Here is a 25,167-nt window from a genome sequence, read left to right as displayed (position 1 = left end):
GCTGGTGCTCAATCCACTGAGCCATGCCAGCAAAGGCAGATTAATACTAATGATTTTAAAATGTTATTTCTCATTGCTGAGATGTGCGTAGTGAACTGGTACTTTTATGTATTGCTAGGAGCAATAAAGGTGGCAGAAAACTGTCTTAGAAAAGCAATTTTAAGAACTTTAAAGCTTCTCATATCCCTTGATGGCAGAGTAATCCCACTCCTGGGAATTTACACAAAACCAGAAAAAGAGAAAAAGTGGTTAATATATTAAGTATAAGAGAAAGCAAATCAAATGTTCAACATTAGAAGGAGAGTTTGTTCATTGTATATCAACGGTATATATGTAGCTAAAATAATTTTAGAAGCTGTAGAAATATCAAAATTGTTTATGGTTTCTGAAATAAAAATCAAAACAGAAAGATATCTATATACTACAGCACTGGTTCAGCCAAAGGTATGTCTTCACATGAAAAATGCTTTCAAGACAGTATGAAGTAAAAAAAAGTAAGCAAGTTGTGTTGTATAACTGTGATTGATTTTGTTCTTTTTGAAGTCTTCTAAATGTTTGAAATGTTTAAGAGAAAATGCAAAATGTTGCATCCATCATTTAGGGAATAAAACAAACCTAAGGCAAATGCATCACATACACGATACTTCTCTTCTATCCAAATATATTTGCTTTTGACTTTGGATCTCAGAGACCCAAACCTCTTAAAGCTTATCACTTACATTGAGTAAACAACAGCCCCCCCCCCCCCCCCCCCCCCCCCAGGACACACACACTCATGCACATCTCCAGTTTCCATTAAGGCAGGAGATTAGAATCACCAACAAATGAGGCTGAGTAATAAAAATTCCAAATCAAAAAGGTCCACTGAATGGTTCTTTTAAAAACATTTCCTTTTCCTCTTTGCTCTTACTGGTTCACTGTATGAAAATCCCAGGCTCTCTGCAGCTGATTTTATTAGTTCTGATTCCGCTTTATGACGCTTCACAAACATTGCCAAATCCTAGAGAATGAAAACGAAAGAAAAATTTTAATTTAAATCATAGCTAAGAGATATAATAAATGTTCAATTGGAAGTTTTCATCAGACAGAGACAAAAAGCAGCAAACTACATATTCAGAGCTGAAAAAAACACCTCCATTTCAATGGATTCTTACAAGCTAGCACACATGAGAGAAATACGCTTCCAGCATTAATAAAGTTTGAAAAACGGAGTTCTAGAACCTCTACTACACTGTTATATATATTTAAGTGCAGTGTTACATTTTTACTAACTCCCCAGAGCACGTAGCAGAACCCGGTTTCTTCTGAGGACATTGGTCTCACCTCTCTGGCCTCAATGGATGCTGGGTCCATGCTGTCTCCCAGCAGGTTCTCATAGTAATCCACATTGTCCAGGACGTCCTCATCATCTGGATGGAGGAGAAGGTAGGCCTTGGCACACTCCAGGGCTTTCACATGTTCACCAACTGAAAGACCAAGGAATTGAAGCATTCGAGTCAGCCTAGGTCTGTCTAAAGGATGTTGAACTTCAACATGTCTATGAGAGGTCAGCATTAAACATCAATAAGGGAAGAAAAGGTGGGGCTAAGGAATCAGAAATAGTTACAGGCAGCTGAGAGAACATGACTTCAGGTATTCCAAAGGTACTACTCTTGGTCTGCTTTGGAGCTATGTGTTTTGCACAAATTATCAAAAGTTTCCACTTGAAGATGTATGTTGACAACTTACATGACTTGATATAAAAACACAGAGCAGAATTTTAGGGGTTAGTTCTGATTTTTGTACTGAGTTTGACAACATGATATGTGACTAATTTGAGCAATCCAAATTCTATTCATTGTTCTTGAATATAAGAAAAGATGCTCAGTCTCTCTCTTTCTTAATAAGATGAAGGGAAAGTAAAACTATATTGAGAAAATAATTTTTATCTAATGGATTGGTGAATATCTGATAATTTGATAATACATTCTGTTGATGAGCAATGAAAAATTTGTGCCATGAAGAAAAAAGTTGGCAACCTCTATCAAAATTACAAAAGAATAAAACTATTTAATTCATAGAAATCCATCTTATAGACATTTATGTTCAAATGTAAAATGATGTCTATCATTTTTCATTGATTATCATAACAAAAAATTATAAATAGCACAATGCCCGCCAGAAAGAGATCACATGAAATAAGTTCTAGTACGAAGATATGCAGATGTAAAGAGAATTCATGAGTAAGGTGTCTGTACTGATACAACTAGGTTGAACCATAAAATTACCAAAATTTGACCTGAGCAAATGGTAATTTTGTAGGTCCAACCTAACTAAAAATTACCTGATATGTATAATTAAGTAAAGAAAATAATGTAGGGAAGAGTGTAAATAATATGCTGTCTTCTTTGTGCAAGATGCAGAAATAAGTCAGAATGTGTGCGCATCATTTCTATATAAAAATTTTGGAGGGATAAATACAAAAACTGGGTTGCAGGACGTGGAAGTAGGTTTTGGGGGAAAGGAAGAGAGGGAGGCCTTTAGGATATCTGGTCTCTGAACTTGTGAATATATTACCTTTAAAATTAAGTTGAAAAAAGTAAATTTAACAAATCATATAAAATGTCAGTCTTAGTATAGTTTTCGGATGTTGTCACAGCATCTGCCCATTCGCAGTTTCCCCTGCTGCTCTTCTTGTTCCGAGCCGTGGCGATGTGAGATGAGGGAGCAGTTCTGTAGTGATGCGCACCCCTCCCCCAAAGGCCTTCACGGATAACCCACGCTTTACCTCGATAGTAGGCGAACTGCAGGTAGTCATAATGCAGGGGAAGAAAGTTCTCAATTGGAGAGAGGCGGCCGGGGCGGGTGGCAAGTTCCCTCACGCAATCATGCTGACACACCAGCACCTGCACATAGTGATCTGGGAGACAAGAACCAACAAGTGGACGTCTGCAGTGGGCCAAAGCTGCAGACTTCAAAGTCAGAGCCAGTTGCACGGGGCATCCCTCACCTCACCACATTCTGAGAACCGTGTCACTACTATCCTCACTTCATGAGCAAAAACTGTTTTCACCAAGAAAGTTAAGTGACTTGCCAGGGCCTCCCAGCTGGTGCTCACTAAAGCTAATTAATAGTAGATTCCAGATCTTCTGGTTCCTGGTCTTCCCTGTGTACTGCACTCTTCCCTTCCATGTGTCTTGTTTCTATATCTCCTGAGAGTGACATAGGCTGTCTCATCCCACTCACACCCAGCCCAATAGTTGACTTTTCTGTATGTAACAACTTCAGAGCCTCTTTTCAGATATTTCAGTAGCCTGGAGATTCCCACAGTCAGGAGCAGAAGGTCAGGTCTGGCTTTGTTAAGGATCAGTTGAGAGAAAGGAACTGCCCTGGTGGGGAGTTCACTTCAGAGAAGTGAACCAGAATGCTCTTTCTGCTTGTTAACATTTTCAGGCAACTTATCCTGAAAGGGAAATAGAAACAATATTCCTTTACCACTACTGCTTAGAAACCCATTTGACCAATTATAAATTAGTCCATCACCTGGACAGAATTTAACTACACTAAATCCTAATACTGTAGCAGGGGTGTCCAACCTTTCAGCTTCTCTGGGTGACACTGGAAGGAGAAGAGTTGTCTTGGGCCACACATTAAATACATGAACACTAACAAAAACTGATGAGCAAAAAAAAAGTTTTAGGAAATTTATGCTTTTGTATCAGGCCGCATTCACAGCCATCCTGGGCTGCGTGTGGCCTGTGGGCCACAGGTTGGACACCCTTGACAGGGACTGGTAAAATACCAGAAGAGTGAAAGCCGAAGAATTTAAATAAACACTTTGCCTCTTTCTCCTGGTTCTACTTTCTTTATTTCCATTCTCCTTGCTTGCAAACAGGCCAAGATGCTGAAGCGAAGGGGTTGTCCTGTTCCCCTCAGCTCTGGGCTCTAACTCTCCTAAGCATGAGCTGAGAAAACACAAGTGACTAGTAAACCAGAAATGGAGGAAAAACACTTCCTATATTTTGTCCCAACTTTGATTTTTACAATGAAGATGGAGGTCTCTTTTCCAGTAAAAGAAGAGTTTGTTCATGCTTGTGCTGAGTGAGCAGGTTCTCCTGAGAATGCTGTTAGAATTATCTGACTTCATGACTCTACAGTTTGGTTTACCAGAACTGCCTGCTTTCAAAAGGTAGGATAGCTCAGATTGTGTCTTGATGACCTTGAAGAAGAACCCCAAAACACAACAGGAAGGGAAGATACATTTTCTGGTAAGAAAATGTGCCAACTGTCACATAACCTGGCCAACTCAATCCAATGCAGCATAGCTAATAGAATCCCTGCAGTTCAAAGAGTCTTAACTCTAAAAGGGGAAATGTGAGGGAAAGAATGAGTTCTGTTTATTTGATTAGCATGTTAGAGATAAATAGCTAGCTATTTTAGAAAATATTTTAGAAAAAATTTTAGAATTGTTTAGAAAATATTTTAGAAATTATTTTAGAAAATTTAAGAAAAAAACAACCCTCAACTGTTTTCTCCTGGTTAGCTCGCCATTTACCTTCCTATACACACTCCTCCTAAATTCCAAATGACAAGTAAAAGGAAAAGGTGGGAAATACACCTACCAGGAAATCAAAATCTGATTAAAAGTACTTTTCAAAGCAAGGTATAAATAGCAGCAAAATAAAAGTGACACAGTAATATATTTTAGGGCTTCAACAAGCATGGCTAGTAATAAATAATGGCATTCACAAGCCATTTGTATATTCCTCTAGTTTTTAATATTTTTCTGACAGTGAAATTCTAACTTTCTAAAGTTTGACTTTCTAATATTCTGACTTTCTAAATACATTTGTATTTTAAAATCCATCTTTATTCCAAATTTAGCACAGCTTTGAACCAAACAAGAATTTACAGTTACAACATCACTTATTAGTTGTGCTCCTTGCTTCCTTACTATACCAAATGTTATTGTGCAATTAATATGTTTCTAATAAGTTTATATCCGAAGACTGTATAGTAATCCTTTCTAAAATTTCCATGTCATAGAAAATGGAAGGTTTCAAATTCCCAAGAAGACTCACCATATTTCTATAATATACAATATTTGGCTGGAACTGAAAGGACTATGACTTTTTAAAATCATTTTTCATTATAGGAAGTGGGGGCCATGGTGTTGGAACATTTTCAAGGCTGTTTAGTGGCCATCGGTAGAGGCAAATGCGGAAGTGGAGGCAGGACACATGTCCCCTCAAAACTGCAAGATAGTGAACTGTAATAAAGGAAAGGCATTTCTCTTTAGAGAAATACATAGCAAATGGAAATGCAAAACACATGAAACTGAATTTCAAATCCACAATGCTCACAAAAATGCAGGCAAATGGCTCTGACAGAAGCCCAGTGTAACACAACTTTGCGGGGGAAATCCTCAATAATTTAGATATTGGTATTGATTCTAGGTGTATTTAGTTGATTTTGGGTAACTAAGTGTGTGGCAAATTGGTCATTTGACAAATTGATTCTCAGTCTAACTTCTCTTGTCTAATTTAGTAGATATTCCCCAATTGCCCTGCTAAAGGACCTGAACAATTTTTGATCTACATTTTCACAAATATAAAATATTTATTTTCTATATTATTTCTATTATTAGCCATTTTAATCTCTGCAGTGTAACTGATGGAGATACCTTCTACTTCGGTCATTTTACCCACTCAATTACTAAGAACCTGCTATTTGCCAATCACTGTACTTAGGCATTGAGGACTGAGCACTGGCCAGGATAGGGCATTAGCCAAGTGATAGACAAAAGGAATATTTTAAAGGTAAGTGGAAATGAGCTTGGCATATACAAGGGATTAAAAGCACTATAGTTAGAATGGATCACAAAGAGGAAAAAAAGAATAAAGAGGAAAACACACACGAGTGTGCAGTCTCGAAAGTCCTTGTTAAAGGTTTTGGGTTTTATTCCAGGTGCAGTGGGAGCCAGTGGAGGATTTTTGGCGCGTGCGTGAGCAGACACTCATTGCTTTTTGAAGACTGCTCTGTCTGCCTTACAGAGTAAAACATGAAGAGGACATAATGATTTCGTTAAAATATACTGTTGATTTGAACCAGGATGGTAATGAAAGGGGAGGAGAGAACCCAGAAAGCTCAGTGCCATTAGAAGGTAACGTCAATCAAAGTCTGGTAACAAATCAGAGGGTGGCGGGAACTTAGGGAAATTTCAGATTGAAAGATGTACAACTTCTCGAGGTTTGGTTTGAGCTAATAAGTAAGTGGTACTTTCCATGGAGAGAGAAAATGCTGGAAGTTGGGGAGAGAATATTGACTTTATTAATTTGCATTTCTATGAGTATATGTGAAGTCAATCACTGTTTTTCATATATTTTCAATGTGGAACACACTGTCTACTCAAGAATTATTTGTTAAACATTTATTATTGAATAAATTACCCTTTGTCCACTTTTAAGTTGTGTAGGTCTTTAAATTTCTGGCTGTAGAGTGAGGAAACCCTAGTTTTGATTTCAAGTTTCAATTTAATCACACTACTTAAACTTTTGGGGTACAAATTCCTCATTTATAAAAAAGAAAAGAGTGACTAACAATGGTTATTACCTACATAAGAAGTTATTTAGATAATTAAAAGAGATATAAAGAAGTAAAGTGTTTTCTATATTGTAATTGCTAAATAAATGTTTGTTATTATTACTACTGGCAAATGACAAGTAAATTACTAGTAATAATTTACATGTTCTATTTAAACATTAAAAAATTAACTGTAAGTCTTTTGCAATTTTTCCACTTGTCATTTATAAATCAGTTTGATTTATTGTATCTTTTGTGTTTATAAGTCTTATTAAAATCTTTTTCTTCATACTTCTTGCTTTATCACACAAGGAACTTTGCCTCTCCTGATATTATACAAATATTTTCCTGCATTTTCTTCTAATAGTTTTTTACCCTGAAATTATTAATATAAAAGGAATTCATGCGTATATTTTCATATGCAGCAGAAAATTCACTTCCCACCACAAAACCAGCCAATCCCCTCAATTAATGTAGAAGGCAAATTACCTACTGTTTTAAATACTACTTTGTAACACATTAAATTCCCACATATAGTAAAATACTCTTTTAAATAATTAAAGAAGTCCATAAAAAAGGATTCACTACTACATTGTTTATAATAGTAATAAATTACAACTTCCTTAATATGCACCACTAAAGAACTGGCCAAATAAACTGTGTCATCCCTATATATAATGGAACATTATGTAACCATTAAATATAATAAGATAGATTTACATGTACTTACATGGGAAGAAATCCACAATATATCGTTAAGCATAAAATGAAACAAAAACAAAAATATGCCAATATTCAGTACTTATAGCATTGTCCTATTTTTATAAAAATAAAATTATTATAAATAAATACATAAATATTTAGAGAGGTTGTGGGGAAAAGGGGTCCTTAGTTCACTGTTGGTGGGATTGCAGACTGGTACAACCATTATGGAAAACAGTATGGAATTTTCTCAGAAAAATAAAAATCGACCTGCCTTTTGACCCAGCAATTCCACTGCTAGGATTATATCCCAAGAATCCTAAAACATCAATTTCAAAGAACCTATGCACCACAATGTTCATAGCAGCACAATTTACAATAGCCGAGAGTTGGAAGCAACCTAGGTGCCTGTCAGTAAATGAATGGATCAAAAAATTGTGGTACATATACACAATGGAATTCTATGCAGCAGAGAGAAAGAAGGAGCTACTACCCTTTGCAACAACATGGATGGAACTGGAAAAAAAGCATTATGCTGAGTGAAATAGGCCAGGCATTAAAGGACAAATACCATATGATCTCACCTTTGACAGGAAGCTAAATAACAAAATAAACAAGCAAATAGAATAAAAACAAAGACACTAAAATAGAGAACAAGTGGGCAGCGACCAGAGGGGAGAGGGAAGGGAATTTAAGGGGAAAAACGGGGAGGGATTTTGAAGAACAAGTATGAAAGACACAGGGATGAGGACTGTGGGGGGGGGGAATGGGAGGGAGGTGGGGAGACGGGGCGGAGGGGGGGCTGGGATGGGAGAAATTGACAAAAGAAAACTGTACTTGAAAAATAACTAAATAAATTTTAAAAAATGTGAAAAAAATAAATAAAATAAAATAAAATATAAAAAAATAAATACATAAATATTTAGATATACACATGACAATGTTTGGGAGCATAGTCATTAAATTTAAGCTACTTAAATTTATCTGTAGGACGTAGGATTGCTTAGTTATATGAAAATCACTTCTTACAATATATATTTCTACAACATAGTTTTGGAATATTTTTACAGATTGCACGTAGTATATCTATAATCATAAAATAAATGAAAGAAACATAAGCTTTACCTGCAATGACTTCATAGAGACCAGCTTTATACCCCAAGTACTCATACTCCTCAAATCTCTGAGGCCCCTCACACAGGGCTCGGCACTCCACATCTTCACTGTAATATTCTCTCAAAGCTTGTTCAAAGTACTTGATAGCTAGTTCAAAGTCATCGACCTCATAATGTTTGACTCCTGCACTGTAACTCTCCTGCAAAGAAACAGAAAACCTTTTTTTTTTCCCCCAAAAAGAGCACCTGCAGGGCACTTAAATAGCAGGGTTCAGGCCGATTCCAGATCACTTAGGTAGGAGGGGTATTGGACTGTTGTGCTGTGAAAGGATAAAAAAAAGGGGGTTGCACTGGGAGATAAAGTGTGACTGCTCTGGCCCCAGCTAACTGACTTACTGGGCAAGCCAACTACTGGGGCACCAATCTATGCCATTTTCTTCCCGAGCATACTCAAGACCATACTTTCTAACCCCTCTGAATGTAGGTGGGGCCATGCAACAAACTGCAGGAGGACTGACGTGGGTGAACTTGACAACCATTTCCAGGTCTGGCTCAGTTATTTAAAAAAGGCTTCCATTTAAATTTTCCTCTTTTATCATTTTCTTCAGTCAGCTTGGAGGGCACATGTTAAAAACAGCGACATCTCAAATTGTAAAAGAAACCCTTTCAACATGATTTTAAGTAAGATTTCACTTAAACAAATAATTACGTGGCTTAAAAAAATCAAACAGAGTTTGAAAGTACTGATACAATGGAAAAACCACCAGACTTGGAGCTAGACAGGTATGATGAGAACTGTGCAATTCACATTGGCTTCACATTTTAGGTGTAAAATAAGTGCTAGAGGGGGAGCTGAAGCTCAGGAAGGGTTACAGATACTTATATTATATTCTACTTTTCACCATGTCATACTGATTTTCTAAATTAATGTTCCTTGTCTCTCAATTTTTTTCAGCCCTGAGAATTATAACATTTCATCTAATAACTCCAAAAGTATAAAAATGTTACTGTATTGGAAATCAGGAACCAATCTGCGATATCCATTCATAGAAATCTGCTTTGAGTCAAATAAAACTTAGGAGCACTTAGCGCCACATGGTTGGCAGGAGGGCCAGGAGCTCACCAGGTGTGGTTTGGCTTCTTTGTCTACCAACTGGAGTGTTTCAACGCCAGCCATCGTCCTGTAATTCTCGATGTTCTGCTGCATTTCCATGTGTTCAGGGTTGGCCATGAAAAATGTGTGGGCTGCTTCCACTGCCTTTTCCAGCTGGTTAAGCTATGGAGAAAAAAAAAGAAGAAAAAGGATCAATTAAAGACAAATATTTCTAAGCTAGGCTCAGTACTATGCCAAGGTCTTATGGCTTGAAAGTAGCAGGGTGGGGTTCACTGTACTCAGCCTTCAGGGGGTAAATCAACAGTACTCTTAAAATGATATGTGGCTATTTCAACTTCAGTGAGAATGGATACATGTACTTTGCTCCAAGTTCATCCCCCCCCCCTATTTTCTAAGCCATCTGTGTCTGGGAAATTAAATTTATATGCTCTGTTTGTTTTATAATTAATCAAAATAGGAAGCTGCCAGTGCTGTGCTGCTTCTAACTCATATTTTCAACCTCTTTGTCTTTCATTGTCTCTTCATTGCTTTTTATTCCTTTGCCTGAATCCTGACCATGGGAGCAGAAACAGAACTATGACTTTCCACAGGATGGGACTGGGTGCACCTTCCACTGCACCAAAGCCTGTTTCCAGCCATTAGAATGGGAAAAATACAAAGTTAGAAGGAGTAAATTATTCCAATAAAGGATGCTAAACACAGCACAGACCTGCTCTACCACCTCTTTGATTCCGGCATTCAATTCCAAACTCTGATTGTCATTAATTAAAAAAAGACTTTTTAATAGTTACTACATAGAGACTATAAATTGTCTCCTAAACCACTTATGTACTGCTCTCCAAGTAGCATGCAGTGATGTATTTTTTAATAAAATAAAATTAAAATTACTCAATTTAAGACATTTCTCTTTGCTTTAGTCACGAAGAACATCAGTAGATAGAGCGATTTGCTCCATATCCAGAAACTGAACATTTAATCATTTTTCATGGTAAATTTAAATTATATTTGATCTGTTTTTAAATATAACATAAAAACTCATTATTCCTGCCCTGGCTGGTACAGCTCAGTGAATTGAACAAGGGCCCCCAAACTAAGGGATTGTGGTTCTATTCCCAGTTAAGGCACATGCCTGGGTTGCAGGCCAGTTCCCAGCAGGGGATGCACAACAGGCAACCATACATTGATATTCTCTCCCTCTCTCCTTCCCTTCCCCTCTAAAGAGAACTAAATAAAATCTTTATAAAAACCTCATTGTTCCTGAACAAGTAAATATAAAATCATGGAGCAACATATAAGATTCAACTGAGTTTGATTTTGATGGTCCGGCCACTGAAGTGTGAGTAAGATATAGAAAGAAGTAGTAGGTCCCGAAGCCTCCGGTGATTACCATCTTCTGGTATATAAAGAATCTTAACTCTCACCACAGAAAACACCAACTTCCCAATTTCAAGAGCTGACATCCTTATTAACTTTGTCTAATAATACTATAATATTCTCCTTTAATTTTCATATTCTTACCTACTGACCTTTCTTCCATTAAAACTGGTCTGAAATCAGCTTTCCCCGCCACTTTTATTTTTGTTCTCATTTTTTTGCTCCCAGAATTATTTTGGCTATCAAAACCACTAATTTTGGACCTGGTTTCTTTCTTAATTTAAATGTTCTCAATTTATCACACACACCACATCAAACATAAGTTTTGAAGGTGTCTACAAAGTAACAAGTATATAGCTATAGATGAAGAAGAACAGATTGTAAATTGGGTGTGTGTCTACACTTATTAACCAAGTGAACCTGGAAAATGTAATCTAAGCATTCATGCCTCATTTATCCTTTAAGAAAAACACCCTTAAAATTCTCACATCACCATTTACTACATAAGATTTTGGAAAAAATTAATTGTGCAATATATATAAGATTGTGCTTCAGAAATCACTAAAACTTTAGTAAAATAAACAATAGAACATGACATACAAATGATCTTTCAATTTCAAGTATTTAAATATGCTCTCCTTAATGATGAGTATAGTCTGGAACTGTCATGGACACATAACTGATAAAGCTTCGTAAGGTTCTAATGGTATAAAGTGCCTCCAGTTAAGAGTTAAGTTATAAGTTACGAACAAAGCAAATGAGCAGGGACATACTCTGGTCCCATGGCATCAGCCATTATAGTTAATGGAACATAAATCAATATTTATGTTTTTCATCTTCTCGTCTTCATGTTTTTGCTCAGGCTGTTTCACTGGCCTAGAGGTTGTTTGCCCCCTTGGTCTTTTCCTATTGAAATCTAACATATCTTATACAGCAAACTTCAATTCTCTCTTCTCTAAGAGATTCTTCTCAATCCTATGCCTATAGCCAAGGAATACAATATTGTCCCTCTTCCTCTACTGGCATTTACATGCTGTCATACACGGTATCCGCCTGAGTATGCTTGTTTCTCCTGGTAGAGTTTTCTGAGGAAAGGGACCATATGACTGATTTATCTTTTTTTTTCCTATTTTGCACATAGATGATGTCTATTGCAAGTCTAAAAAAAAGAACTTCTAGTAAGTAAATCTTTTACACACAAATCCAATGGCATATTGGTATATCACATGTGCGTGTGCTTCATAAGCTATAATGTACTAAAAGGATGTAAGTGTAGTACATCTCAGAAGTCAGCATTCCACTGACAGTCTCCAATAGTGATTACCATCTACGAATGTGATCCAGTAGCTTTTGAAAACTGTCAGATAATGTTAATATACCAGTTCCATTTCTTAAATTTGACCACACCTTATTTGGTGCTTTCTTTACTTATAACCTCGTATTGAACATACTACCATCACCCCCAATCTAAGTATAAAAAGATTCCATGACTTAAAGTTAAACCATAAAACTTATTTGTGAACTGGCCAAAGCTTTTAAATTATTGTGAACCAGTTCAGGAAACTAGTATTGGCTGCCAGAGTCTATAAAACAGACCATTACTTTCACTGGAAGCTTGTACCTTTGTACTTCATTTTAGAAATTAGATACACACATCGAAAGTGGTAGGAAAAGTCCAGGTGAACATGTGTATGCTACATATAATGCCACACTATTGGCCGGAGATTAGTACAAGGCCTTGTAAGTACTGGGTTTCAGCTAAGGAAGGATCTACCCACTACTCCGTTAAAACAAACCAAAGCAAACTGTATTAAAGGCTCCAAACTGGATTTCTTTTAAGACCAAAACAAGACAAAGCACAGGAGAGGAGAACTCTAATGTGAAGGTAACTCTATGCATTAGAAAAACAAGTGGCAAAATAAAGAACTGAAGGAAGGGAAATGATTTGACCACAAGATGGTATCACTTTTAAGGGAGCCCACTGTTCCACTGATACATGCGAAATGGGGTGAGAAATGCCTCCACGAAGCACTGGTCATTCACTTCACCTCTGGCTATGAAGAATGAAGCAAACATTTTCTCCTGCCAGCCCAGAAGCACCACGACTGTACGTGGCAGTCATGCCACATGGAAAAGAAATGAGTGCTGATGAAATCAACACCCTGCTGGCATGCAGAAGTTACCCTGTCCACTGGTGAGTGAATGAGACTCTTCTGAGACACAAATGATTTTCCATGGCTAATAATAAAGGAGCACTTCAGAAGTACACATAGACTACTGAAAAATCTTCAGTAGCTATCCACTGACCACAAAAGAGATTATTCCAGAAACCATGCACTGTGACATTCAAGAACGTCCAGGATTTGGCCCTTACCCTAACTTCCTAGCATAACTTCCTCCTATCTGTCATTGTGCAAACTTTCCCCAAAAAATGTTCTAGAAGAACTTCTAGAAGTTTTCTAATTTACTATCCTCCTATTGAAGAAAACACGCATAGGCTCAGTACTTCAGTCACTCCCAGATTCTTTTTAAAAAAATATTCTTATTTATTTATTTTTAGACAGAGGGGAAAGGAAGGAGAAAAAGATGGGAGAGAAACATCATTGTGTGGTTGCCTCTTGCATGCCCCCTAAGCAGGCCAGCACTTAGGGCTGTGGCCCTAAGCAGGGCCACACCAGCCAGGGCATATCCAAATTTTTTATTTAACTCATTCACCCAGTCAGCAAATATTTATTTTGCACAGAATCTGTGCCAGACACTGTGATAATCAATGACAATACTTACATGACCAAAACAAAGACCATGCTTTCTAGGTGTTTACAGTCTCAACCAAAGAGACAAGTCTCAAGTAAATAAATCATTGATAGAAATGATTTTAGATTGTGCTAAGTGCCATGAAGAAATAAATGAACAAAATATTGTAAGAACCTGCTGGGGGTTGGAATGAAAGCAAGACTCATTTAGGTAAATTAGTCAAAGAACACATCTCTGCAAAAGGATTTTTGAGACCTGCATTTTCGAGAAGTCAGTCATGAGCAGAACAGGAAGAAGAGCATTCCAGGCAAAAGAATGTCAAGTGAAATGGACTTGAAGTGGAAAAAGTCTTGATACTTTTTAAAAGCAGAGCAGAAATTAAGGAGAGAGATTTGAGAAGTTAGAGGACAACAGATCACTTGTAGGCAATGGTAAAGAGTTTGAATGTTATTCTAAGTGTTGGCGAAAACTAGTAAAGACTTTTAAACATTATCTGATACGCATTTTTTAGTAATAATTCAGTCTGCTATTTGGAAACTAGATCTTTGGTGGCAGGCAGGAGAATAGTGCATAATCCAAGTCAGAGATCATGTTTTTACTTTGCAAAATAAAAATAGGACAGAATAGGTTCTGACTTATTCTGGGAATCCTTCCTTTTTACCCCATCTCTCTTTCCCTTTCTTTCTATGCTATTCATCCTTGCTATATCCTCTTAATTCAGAAGACAAACATATAGCACAAAAGAAAACAATTATAAAATTTCCAAGCATATTTTAGGGAAAATATACAAATTCCCTCTCTTCTGAATGGGAAGAAATATGAATGTCAAATACTTCGAATTAGAAATTTAAAACAGCTTGTAAGACATGTGCAAGGAAAGAAAAAAATATACCCTAAAGTTATTAAAACACATAAAAAACACTGCATACTTCTAAAAAAAGAATATTTAAGATCACTTTCTGTCTTCTGAAGCCTTTTTTATACAATCATGGTAAAATGTCAAGCCCAAAATAATTCCTGTTCTCCTACTCAAGCATCAACATTTTCAGTAAAGAATGAAATTATTTCTCTATTTTCCTCATTGTAACATTTGGAATTCATCTAATATCATGCATTGCATTTTGATAAAATGCTGTAATTTCTGCCTTGACTCTTTACTTAAATTTCACAACATAGCAACTCCAGACCGTTTTTAACCCCACATGAGGTTTCACACTGTGCAGCTTGCAGGTGGATACTGAAGACATTTTGTTTCTAAGCAGAAGTTTTTAAGTCTGCTTACAGCATAAACATACTGGTTGGAGAGAAAGAAAGTTCACCAGATTACAGTGTATACATTATGCTAAAAATGTATGGTCTACAACACTTCAGTCTTCCTTTTATGGATCAGCAAATTTTTTTTTTGTTCGTTTGCTTTTCAGTAAAGATTACACCAGACATTTTTGTAGGCATTTTAGTACATGGTAATGTCCTCAAATTTACCTTAAATTTTTGCCAGCTCAGAGTTAATTTCTTGAATTAAAATAACGTTAAACACATATTATAGAATACTCTAAAAATGAAGACCCAGCATATTTTTAAACAAAATTTGAAAGCAGTTTGAACTGCTAGAGTAAACTAAATTCTATAAATTATAGTGTTTCAAATGTAAACACCAGGCTAGTTCATCAAAATTCAATCTTATTTTAGGAAAGTCCTAAAGATTTCTATATAAGGGAGTAAAATTTTTAGAGGGTCAAAAAATAGCTATATGAATAATAAGAGACAAAGGAGGAAGACATTTCATAATGACAAAGGGATCAACCCAACAAAAGGATTTGACCCTTATAAACATTTGTGCATCCAACGCAGGAGCACCTACATATATAAAGCAAATATTAATGGACATAGGGAGAGAGATCAAGTGTGATGCAGTCATAGCAGGGGACTTTAACACCCCATTGTAGTCAATGGGTGGGTAAGTCTTCCACGTGGAAAATCAACAAGGAAATAGCAGCCTTAAACGATAAATTAGACCAGATAGATTTAATTGATTTTTTTAGCATTTTACCATAAAGCACTAGAATATATATTTTTTTCAAGTGCACATAGGACCAGCACTATTTGTAACAGACAAGATATGGAAACAACTTCAGTGCCCATGAATGGATAATTGGATAAAGAAGTAGTGGTATGTATATACAATGAAATATTACTTTGCCATAAAAAGAATGAAATCTTACCATTTGTGACAACATGGGTGGACCTAGGGTGTTTTATGCTGAGTATAATAAGCTAGACAGATACCATATGATTTCACATATATGTGGAATCTAAAGAATAAAATAAACAAGCAAAGCAGAAACGGACTCATATACAGAGAACAAATTGATGGTTGTCAGATGGGAAGGGTGGAGTGGGGCGGCTGGGTGGGGAAGGTAAGGGGATTAAGAAGTACAAGTTGGGAGTTACAAAGTAGTCACGGGATGTAGAGTACAGGGAACATAGTCAATGACATTGTAATAACTATGTTGTGGGCACTAGACTTATTGGAGTTTCCCTTCATAAATTATATAAATGTCTAACCACTATGCTCTGTACCTGAAACTAATATAAAATAATATGGAATGTCTAATGTAACTGAAAAAGAAAAAAATAGCCATATGGAAAACAACTTTGCATTTGTATTTCACAATTCCTGGTGATGGGACTATCCTTTAAGCTATAATACAACTTGCAAAAAGACACACGCACTAAATTATTTAATAATTCAGTTATGGAAAATAACTTGACTAATTTATAAAATTCACTTACCAGACATTGATGACTATATAATATGTTGTACTGTCCTTTTTGCCTTGACTACTAGAAAGCTCAGAAACAAATTATATTAAGGCTGGTATATTCCTCTTTTTTAGTTGTTTTTGTTTTTGTTTCCATTTCAAAAATCTAACTATACAAATAATTGTTTTAGCAAGGTAATTCAAAGTCCTGTTAAAATGCAGGAAAGGTAAAATTTGTTAAAAAAAAAAAACAAATTCTTGTAAGGAAACTTCTAGTAATTAAATTCTTTCCTATATTTCAGTGCAGAAAATTTAGAAATTTCCAGCCTTAAAGAACCCATATTAATTCACGAGTTAAACATTCATGCTAATATACAAAATAAAATTATCTTTGCATTTATGTAATGCTAGTCTGAGATGTAGCCATGGTTATAAGTAAATATTTACAGCTTTCACATCACTGTTTGGTAAGGATTAGATGGGAAATGGCATTTCTAAAGAGGAACATTTTCTCTATGGAATAAATTGGAAAGAAAGGGTACGTCTGTTTAAAGCACTTTCTCTTGCCAAACTCTTCATGATCTTTTCTTCAATTAGTTATGGTCCTAAGCATGATTAATATCTTCCTGCTCTTTCTAAACACTCTAGTGAAGTTTTAATCTGATGTTTACAAGTTAAGGTTAAACACTGATGGTGACTAGCCCCTGTCAAATGAGGTTATCCTTATAAGCAAAGTGGAACAAGAGATTCTATCAGCTAAATTGGCTAGAAGTTTTCTTATCTAAATAAAAACCTTCTTTCTGGGTAAGGAAAAAAATAAGGTGAAGAGGAAGAATTTTTTAAACATGATATTTCAGGTTAGAGACTATTTAAAACAAAAAAAATCCCTGAAGTTTTTGAAAGAAAAAAACAACAACAAAACCTCAATGCATCAGCCAGAAAATAAGTGTGTGCTTAATTGGACAAAATCCTTCAAGCCATCTGGGTAACGTCTAACTTCCTAACAAGAAAACAGCCAAGACTCCAATGCCTGCTGTGTGAGGGGGAGAGAACACTATCTCGGCAATGCAACGTGGACAAATCATCGCTGCCAGGGATCAAATGAAATTAGTGTGTGTGGTTTATCAGTATGTTTCTATTGTTTTTGGTTCTGAACATCAGGACGGGGTAAGACGGAACAACTGGGCAGGCATCTCAACCTCTGCGGTGTTGTCCAGAAGTCTCCCTTGAGGTGTCAGAGGCTGACTAATGGTTACCGAGAAGGACGTTTGTGCCAAGACCTGTCTGACGTTTGTTTCCTGCTACTGTTTTTGAAACCACAGCTTTAATTCTCTTCAGAAATTTCTTTGGAAGGTAGATGTCACTCAATTCACACTCCAGTTGTGCCAGCTTACCAAGACGACTGCAGTAGTCACCACTTTAATAAATAAAAAATCATATTGGTATCTGACTTTGAAAATACATACATAGAGATCCAATGTCACTCTATGCGAGCTCAGAACTATACTCCTCTCCTTTGGGACCCTCATACTGGTGACCATGATCTTGTATATAAGGTTAATAAGAATTTACCCTTGCATATTATTGTATAGTTTATGAAACACTTTACAATACTACTAATGAAGAATGATCATTTATTGAGTGTCTGCTCAGCTCCTAAAATTTTTCAAAGAGCTGGAAAATGAACTCTTACCTCACTTAGAAACTAGTTCTGGGACAGACTGAGTTGCCCCTAATGAACTTCATGGTACAAAAATAAATTTTGTTTTTCTAACCATTCACTCATGCTTTGCTTCTGTCTGGTTTTCATTACGATAAATAGAGATGAATGTTGTCTTTCCCTAGTGACCCATTAAGAAAGTTCTATCTGGCCATCACTTCTTTAGAGCCAACAACCAGCTTCCTAATTATTGACTACCAGAATTATGTCTCTGCTGCCATTAGCAGCCAGATAGCATTCCTGACCTCCACCCCCACTCTACAAAGTTGCAATCATTTGAATTTAGTTGTCAAATATGATTGCCAAATGACAATTAACTGTAGACTTGGGTTTTCTGCTTCTAAGATATTCTTTCCTTTTTTTATTGTTGTTCAAGTACAGTTGTCTCCATTTTCCCGTGGAGCTTTGGTTTTGTCCTGTGTCCTTTATAGATGTTCCTGAAAACCCTTCTCCCTTTTCCTCCCCCATAGTAATAGCTTAATATAGATATAACACTGATTTTTCTAACCTTCAGAATATAAAAATTTCAAAACTATATTGTGCGTCTGCAACATTGTTTTACAAACTAAAATGACAGGCATAAAATGCTTGTATCATAGACAAGGAATGGGAAGCCAGAGAACTGAGAACCGAAGTGCAGGTTTTTCTCCTACTTCTCTCGTAGGCCCCCACCTTCCCTCAGTGGTTTGCAGATGGAGGCATGTGGGGCAGGGGAAAGAAGAGATAAACTGTGCCTTACCTTGTTAAAAATTGTAACAGTGCTAGGCTAATATTGGAGAGAGCTGGCCCAAACTGGTGATTTGGAGAGGACTTTAGGGCTTAGTGAGCGTATAGATAAAAATGCTATAATTCCTGTTTCTAATATCTCCCTTCCATTTTGGTCACCAATTTTGTGTTTATGAAACAAATTTAACACTCCACCAAATCAGCCCACTGTGAGAAATATAAGAAAAGTAAACAAGCATATCAAAAGCTTTTCCACTTGTACCTTTTTGGTAAAAATATGCCATGTTCCCCTGTGAAATACAAACTCTCTCTTGCACTTATAAGGGTTGGAGGATTTACTCCAAAAAGTATTTGCAAACATTCACTTCAGCTCATGTAAAGGAATGCACCGTGGCTACAAGGCAAAGGGAGTTTCACTCTAAAGACTCCCTTAAAGGAGATTTTGAGAAGACACTAAAGTCCCTTCAGGTGTTTAACCCATCAAGCTGACTAATGGATACTCTTAAGCTGGCAGGTCACGTGGTCTTATTAAAGAGGTAGTTTTGATAACAAAGTTCTTTCAAAGTTTCATAAGCTCCTCCGGCATCACGTCTGCACTTTTCAAGCATTCAGCCATGGCGATAACCTTCAGGCTGCATTGTAAATTAAATATCCCTGCCATCTCCACAGGTTAAATATAAACCCAAACGTTTTCTTTGTACCTTAGCCAATGGACTACACTGGAAAGAAGTTTCAGGCCATCTGAATTTGTGAGAAGGTTAAAGCTTGGACACAATGCTCTTACTAAACATATCACGTAGCGTTAATTCTTGTAATTTTTGTGGTACTTGCATTGGCCTTCTGAATACTAACCTTCATTAACCGTAAGCAACCAGGGCTAGAAATTCTCTTTAAATCATCTAGTATCTCTGCCTTGTTTATAGGTGAAGGAAGGACTTGCACAGAAAATTAGTATTAAGACTATGGGTATAATATGTATCTTTTATTAAAATGTTCACAAACATACATTTGGGATTTTAATCTATTTCAAAGTAGAAGTGAGTGTGTGTGTGTGTGTGTGTGTGTGCACATCTGGTCCATGTAACAAGTGTTTGTTGATCACTACTGCCCTAGAAAGAACCGTGATAGATGCTCCCTGAAGATACAAAATATTTGCAGTATGGTCCTTGATCTTTTATTATGTACAGTCCTGTAGGACAAGGAGATATACACAAATTATTAATCTTAAGAACTTTGGTTCTACAGAATTAGAGTGCAGAGTAAGTGGTTAACAGGCAACGTGGTGCTATAGAAATTGTGAGAAATTTGAAATCACCGTAACCTTTGTGGTCCTTGAGGGACAAGATACCTACTAAGAAGGACTCCTGATGGAGTTTTACTGAGCTCTAAGTAAAAAAAAAAGGGAGGAAAAAAAGGAAGAGAGGGAGGAGGAAGGAAGGAAGGGAGGGAGGAAAGGAAGGAACAGAGCACAGCAGCCATTTCTACGTGAGGGTCTCTCACCCAAACTTTACTTCATGGAGAAGCCTGCACTGAACTACCTGCCACTGTACTGAAATTCCCTGCCTGCACTGTGTTTCCACCATCTGTGCCAGCCCTCTTGAAGGAGTTCCAGGAGACCAATTTCAACTAAGAGGACTGAGCCTTACCTCATCCAATTGGAGCTGTGCAGCTATATCCCCATCAACATCTTCACAGACTAAGCAGAGCTTCCCTATTCTGATCAATTAGGAAAGTGCTTTTTGGACCAATAAAACTGTGAGGATTCGGAGGCCCCATTTGTATGAGGACCAATCAGTCTGAGACCAGGTGCAGAGACTTGTCTATATAAGCCAGCTCCCTCTTGCTCTTGGAACTCACTTTCCCTTTCCTCTGAAGACCAAAGACTACATTTCCCTGACTGAGCTGAAACACCCAAGATATCTATCTGGAGCAGAGCAGAGCAGAGCAGGACCAGTGCAGTGGAAAGCAGACCAGTGGAGAGCAGAGCCGAGCTGTCTCGCCAGAGAGGGAACTGGCCCCAGGACTGCCTCACAGCCACGCTCTATCATAATGGAGCTCTTTCACAGACATGTTGTTTCCACAGGCTGGTCATGGCACAGTTGAGCTGTTTTTGCACTGGATAAAGTTTTCATTTTCACCACACCCCACATTTGTGATTCCTGTTGGTATTTAATTGGTACCAACAACTATTAGTTGACACTGGGAAGGCTCAAGGAAGGCCTCATTGAGAAAGTGGGACTGAGACTGGGTCTTCAATAATATAAACTATGTGGATGTCTCAGATGCGGAATAGGCAGAGAAGGGAGAAGTAGAAATAACTCAGATGTTTTTTACAGAATAGTAATTGGACTGACCTGGCTCATTTTGAAGGTCTAGATCACAGAGTAATGGAAAATGAGGTTGAACAGGGCCAGATTATGGAGACCTCTGAACACTAAACTGAGGTGTTTGAGTTTTATTCTTGGAAAAAGAGAAACAGATGTATCTACGTGTGCATGTATATGACTGTAGTCATGAACATATCCACTACCTCATTCCAAAAATATTTAAAAAATAAGAACTACAATATTTGAGGTAGCTACAAAAAAAACTTTGTTTTAAAAAGCCTCACTTGAGGATATTTTTGTTGATTTTAGAGAAAGGAGGAAGAGAGAGCGATAGAGAGAGAGAGACGTGGATGTTAGAGAGAAACATCAACTGATTGCCTCCTGTACAAACCCCACCTGGAGACTGACCCTGCAGCTGAGGTACGTGCCCTGAATGGTGATCAACTCCTCAATCTTCTGGTGACAGGACGATGTTCCAACCAACTGAGCCACTGGGCCAAGGCCAAAAAAAAATTAAGACTCTTTTTTGAGAAATTTTAAGTTCACAGCAAAACTGAAAAGGAAGAACAGAGATTTCCAATATGCACCCTGCTCATAGGCATAACTTCTCCCATTGTCAACATCTTCAACCAGAGTGGATACAATGGTTGGAGTCGAGGAACCTACATTGGCACATCATAACCACTCAAAGTTCATTGTTCTACCCTTGCTATTGTACATTCTGTGGGTATGGAGAAGTGTATAATGACAGGTATATATCATTCTAGTGGCATGCAGAGAATTTTCATGCCCTAAAATTCCTCTGTTCTCTGTCTACTTATCCCTTTACACCCCAACCCTGATCTTTTTTACTCTCTTCACAGTTTTGTCTTTTTCAAAATAGCACAATTTAGAATTAAACAGTATTGTGCCTTTTCAGATTGTTTTCTTGCACTTAGTATAAGCATTTAAATTTCTCCTAAGTCTTTTTATGGTTTGATAGCATCCATTTTTAGCATTAAATAATATTCCATTGTCTGAATGTACCACAGTTTATCCATTTACCTACTGAAGGAAACCTTCATTGCTTCCAAGTTTGGCAAGTACAAATACAGCTTTTTATAAACATTCATACGCAGGTTATTGTGAACATAAGTTTTCCACTCCTTTGGGTACATGCCAAAGAGTGAGATTGCTAGATGATAAGGAAGATCAGTTTAATCTGTAGGGGACCGTCACACTGTCTTTTGGAGAAGCCTCATGATTTTGTATTCCCACCAGCAATGAATGAGAGATCTTGCTGCTCCTTGCCCTTGTCAGCATTTGGTACAGTAAGTATTCTGGATTCTAGTCATCCTAATAGATGTGGTGTGGAAAATAATTGCTTTAATTTCCATTCCTGATGATATATGATTTGGAGAATTTTTTTCATGTGCTTATTTACCAACTGTATATCTTCCTCAATGAGGTATCTTTTTAAAGCTTTGACTCATTTTTTAATTGAGGTGCTTTTTTAAGATGTAAGAACTCTTTGTGTGTCTTGGATAACGATTCCATATCTCAAATGTGTCTTTTGCAAGTATTATTTCCTAGCCTGTTGCTTGTCTTCTAATTCTCTTGAAATTGTTTCCCACAGAAAGGTTTGCTTTGTTTTGTTTTAAATACTGTGCTCTCACTTCTTTCAGTGAATTTTAGAAAAATTATTGGCTTTTCAGTTTTTCAGCTTTTTACTTGTTGGCAGGATGGAATGGCAACACCAAGCTTTTTATAAGCAGAACCAGGAATGAGAAGTCTGAAATACTTTTTATTTCACAGCGGAAAAAGTGGTATGAAAATGGAGGTGTATTGCCCTGCCTGGTATAGCTCAGTGGATTGAGCACGGGCCTGTGAACCAAAGGGTCACTGGTCTGATTCCCAGTCAGGGCACATGCCTGGGTTGTGGGCCAGTTCCCAGTGGGGGCCACCTGAAAGGCAACCATACATTGATGCTTCTCTCCCTCTCTTCCTCCCTTCCCCTCTCTAAAAATAAATAAATAAAATCTTTAAAAAAGTTTTAAAAAAGAAAATGGAGGTGTATTATCAACTTGATAATCCTCTTGTGCAAAGGTTAGCCTGGTTATTATAGGATAGACTATATATTACAATAACCAGTAAGGGTAGACTGTAGAACAGGCAAAATTCTTGGAAAATACTGTAATCCTATATTTCACAGAAAGAAAAAACAAGTTGATTGTCTTAGCTTTGGCTGCCAAGACTGGGTGGCTTAAATGACAGATATTTGTTTTCCCACAGTTGTAGAGGCTGGGTGTCAAAGATCAGCGTGTCAGCATGAGAGTGTTCTTGTAAGAACTCTCTTCCGGGTTAGCAGATGACTACGTTCTCATGGTGCACTCACATGCTAGAGAATGGGCAAGCTCTCTGCTGTTTCTTCTTATATGGCACTAATCCTATCACGAGGGGCCCATCCTCATGAACTCGTCCAACCTTAATTACTTCCCTAAAGCCCCATCTGCAAATACTATCACCATCACACCGAGATTTAAAGATGCAACAAAAAATTGGGCAGGGGACACAATTCAGCCCATAGCATTAGCCAAAGGACATGTGAAAGTTAAGGACATCCTCAAAATGTCAAAACCAGTCAATTAAGAATATAATGGAAATAGCGATGCAAATCAATATTTTTTAGGTGATTCCAAAATTTGGTTGTGGGTTGGATAAAACAACCATTTCATTTTTGAACTAGTTATGTTGATATAATGAGAAGGCATGAAAAGGAATACAGCTTTTTAGTAGTAAAGAATCTTGACTTGAGTTAGGCAGGGTCTTCATTTACTTGAGGTACACTGGGGATTGCTGGCTCAGAGAAAGCAAGAGAAGAGTCCAGAATGCAGGCATACTCATTTATATATTTTTTCTTTTTTTATATCCCCCCTCTTCACCATATTTAGCACACTGTTGTCCATGTCTATCATTTATATATTATTACAAATTGCTCAGAGCAACACAGAGGGACAGGGGGAAATGTCTTTGGGTTTGTAGTTGGCCATTATCTTGCTAAGAAGTTTATTACCCAGATGGTCATGGGTTAATAAAAATGAAGTTTTCATAGTTAATTAAGTACAAGATAAACTATATTAAAAGTTAAACATACTTATAATAATATTTTAGAATCTTTAATATGCTACTCCAATAGTTAATTTCCATGAATGAGATATTTTATTCTACATTTTTCCTTTTTTTTTTTTGAACAAAGAATTATCTCACCTGCTTCAGAGTGGCTCAAAAGACAAATTATCTTTTTGAAACTCAACTTGCTTGGTATATATATATGGCAACATGCTTTTGGTAAACTGAATTAACTTTGATAAAAGAATGATATTACTTGTTAAATCATCATAAGTGATCCCAAAGTGCAAAGACTGAAATGGTCCTTAGACATTATTTGGTGTAAGACCCCCCTCCTCTCCTATACTTAGGTGGACAAGTAAGAAATAGTTGTCAGGGTCATGGGGACCCTAATAAAAGAGCTGAGATCTACAACCTAATCTTCTAATACCAAAGTTAATGATGTTTTTCTGGTAAATTTCATTGTGCCTAAGATTAAGAGACCAATCTTCTTTTTTTTTTTAATATTTTATTTATTTATTTTTTGAGAGAGGGGAAGGGAAGGAGAAAGAGTAGGAGAGAAATATCAATGTATGGTTGCCTCTCATGCGTCCCCTGCTGGGAACTGGCCTGCAACCCAGGCATGTGCCCTGACTGGGAATCGAACCACGATACTCTGGTTCGCAGGCCCGCGCTCAATCCACTGAGCTACGCCAGCCAGGTCGACCAATCTTCTTTATTAGCAGGAAAATAAAGAATAGAGCATTTTAGACAAGTGCATATCAAAAAGTTAAACCCACCTATATCTCTCCAAAAGTCATAAAATAATATTTTTCTCTGTGCCACCCAGAATAAGTCAAAATTAAAGTTGAAAAGTGGCGGCTAAAGAGTACAGAAGAGAATTAGGATTGTGTTTGATTGAAGA

At 37.0% G+C, this 25,167-nt stretch overlaps 1 protein-coding gene across 1 annotated transcript in view; it reads right to left on the bottom strand.

The window, feature by feature from the left end:
- The window catches only part of P3H2 (prolyl 3-hydroxylase 2), a 154,356-nt gene that overhangs the window by 22,967 nt on the left and 106,222 nt on the right, over positions 1-25,167 (bottom strand). The window contains exons 2-6 of the mRNA XM_037131756.2: positions 9,502-9,654; positions 8,389-8,578; positions 2,768-2,899; positions 1,324-1,466; positions 911-1,000 (exon numbers count right to left, since the gene is read on the bottom strand). Of these exons, the coding sequence (XP_036987651.2) occupies positions 911-1,000; positions 1,324-1,466; positions 2,768-2,899; positions 8,389-8,578; positions 9,502-9,654 (708 nt within the window). The remainder of the gene's footprint in view (positions 1-910; positions 1,001-1,323; positions 1,467-2,767; positions 2,900-8,388; positions 8,579-9,501; positions 9,655-25,167) is intronic.

Source organism: Artibeus jamaicensis, unplaced genomic scaffold (assembly GCF_021234435.1).
Source record: "Artibeus jamaicensis isolate MK-2021 breed Jamaican fruit bat unplaced genomic scaffold, CSHL_Jam_final scaffold_474, whole genome shotgun sequence".
Classification (NCBI taxonomy): Eukaryota; Metazoa; Chordata; class Mammalia; order Chiroptera; family Phyllostomidae; genus Artibeus; species Artibeus jamaicensis.
The sequence above is the reverse complement of the archived record's forward strand: the minus strand, read 5'-3'. Positions and strand labels throughout refer to the sequence as shown.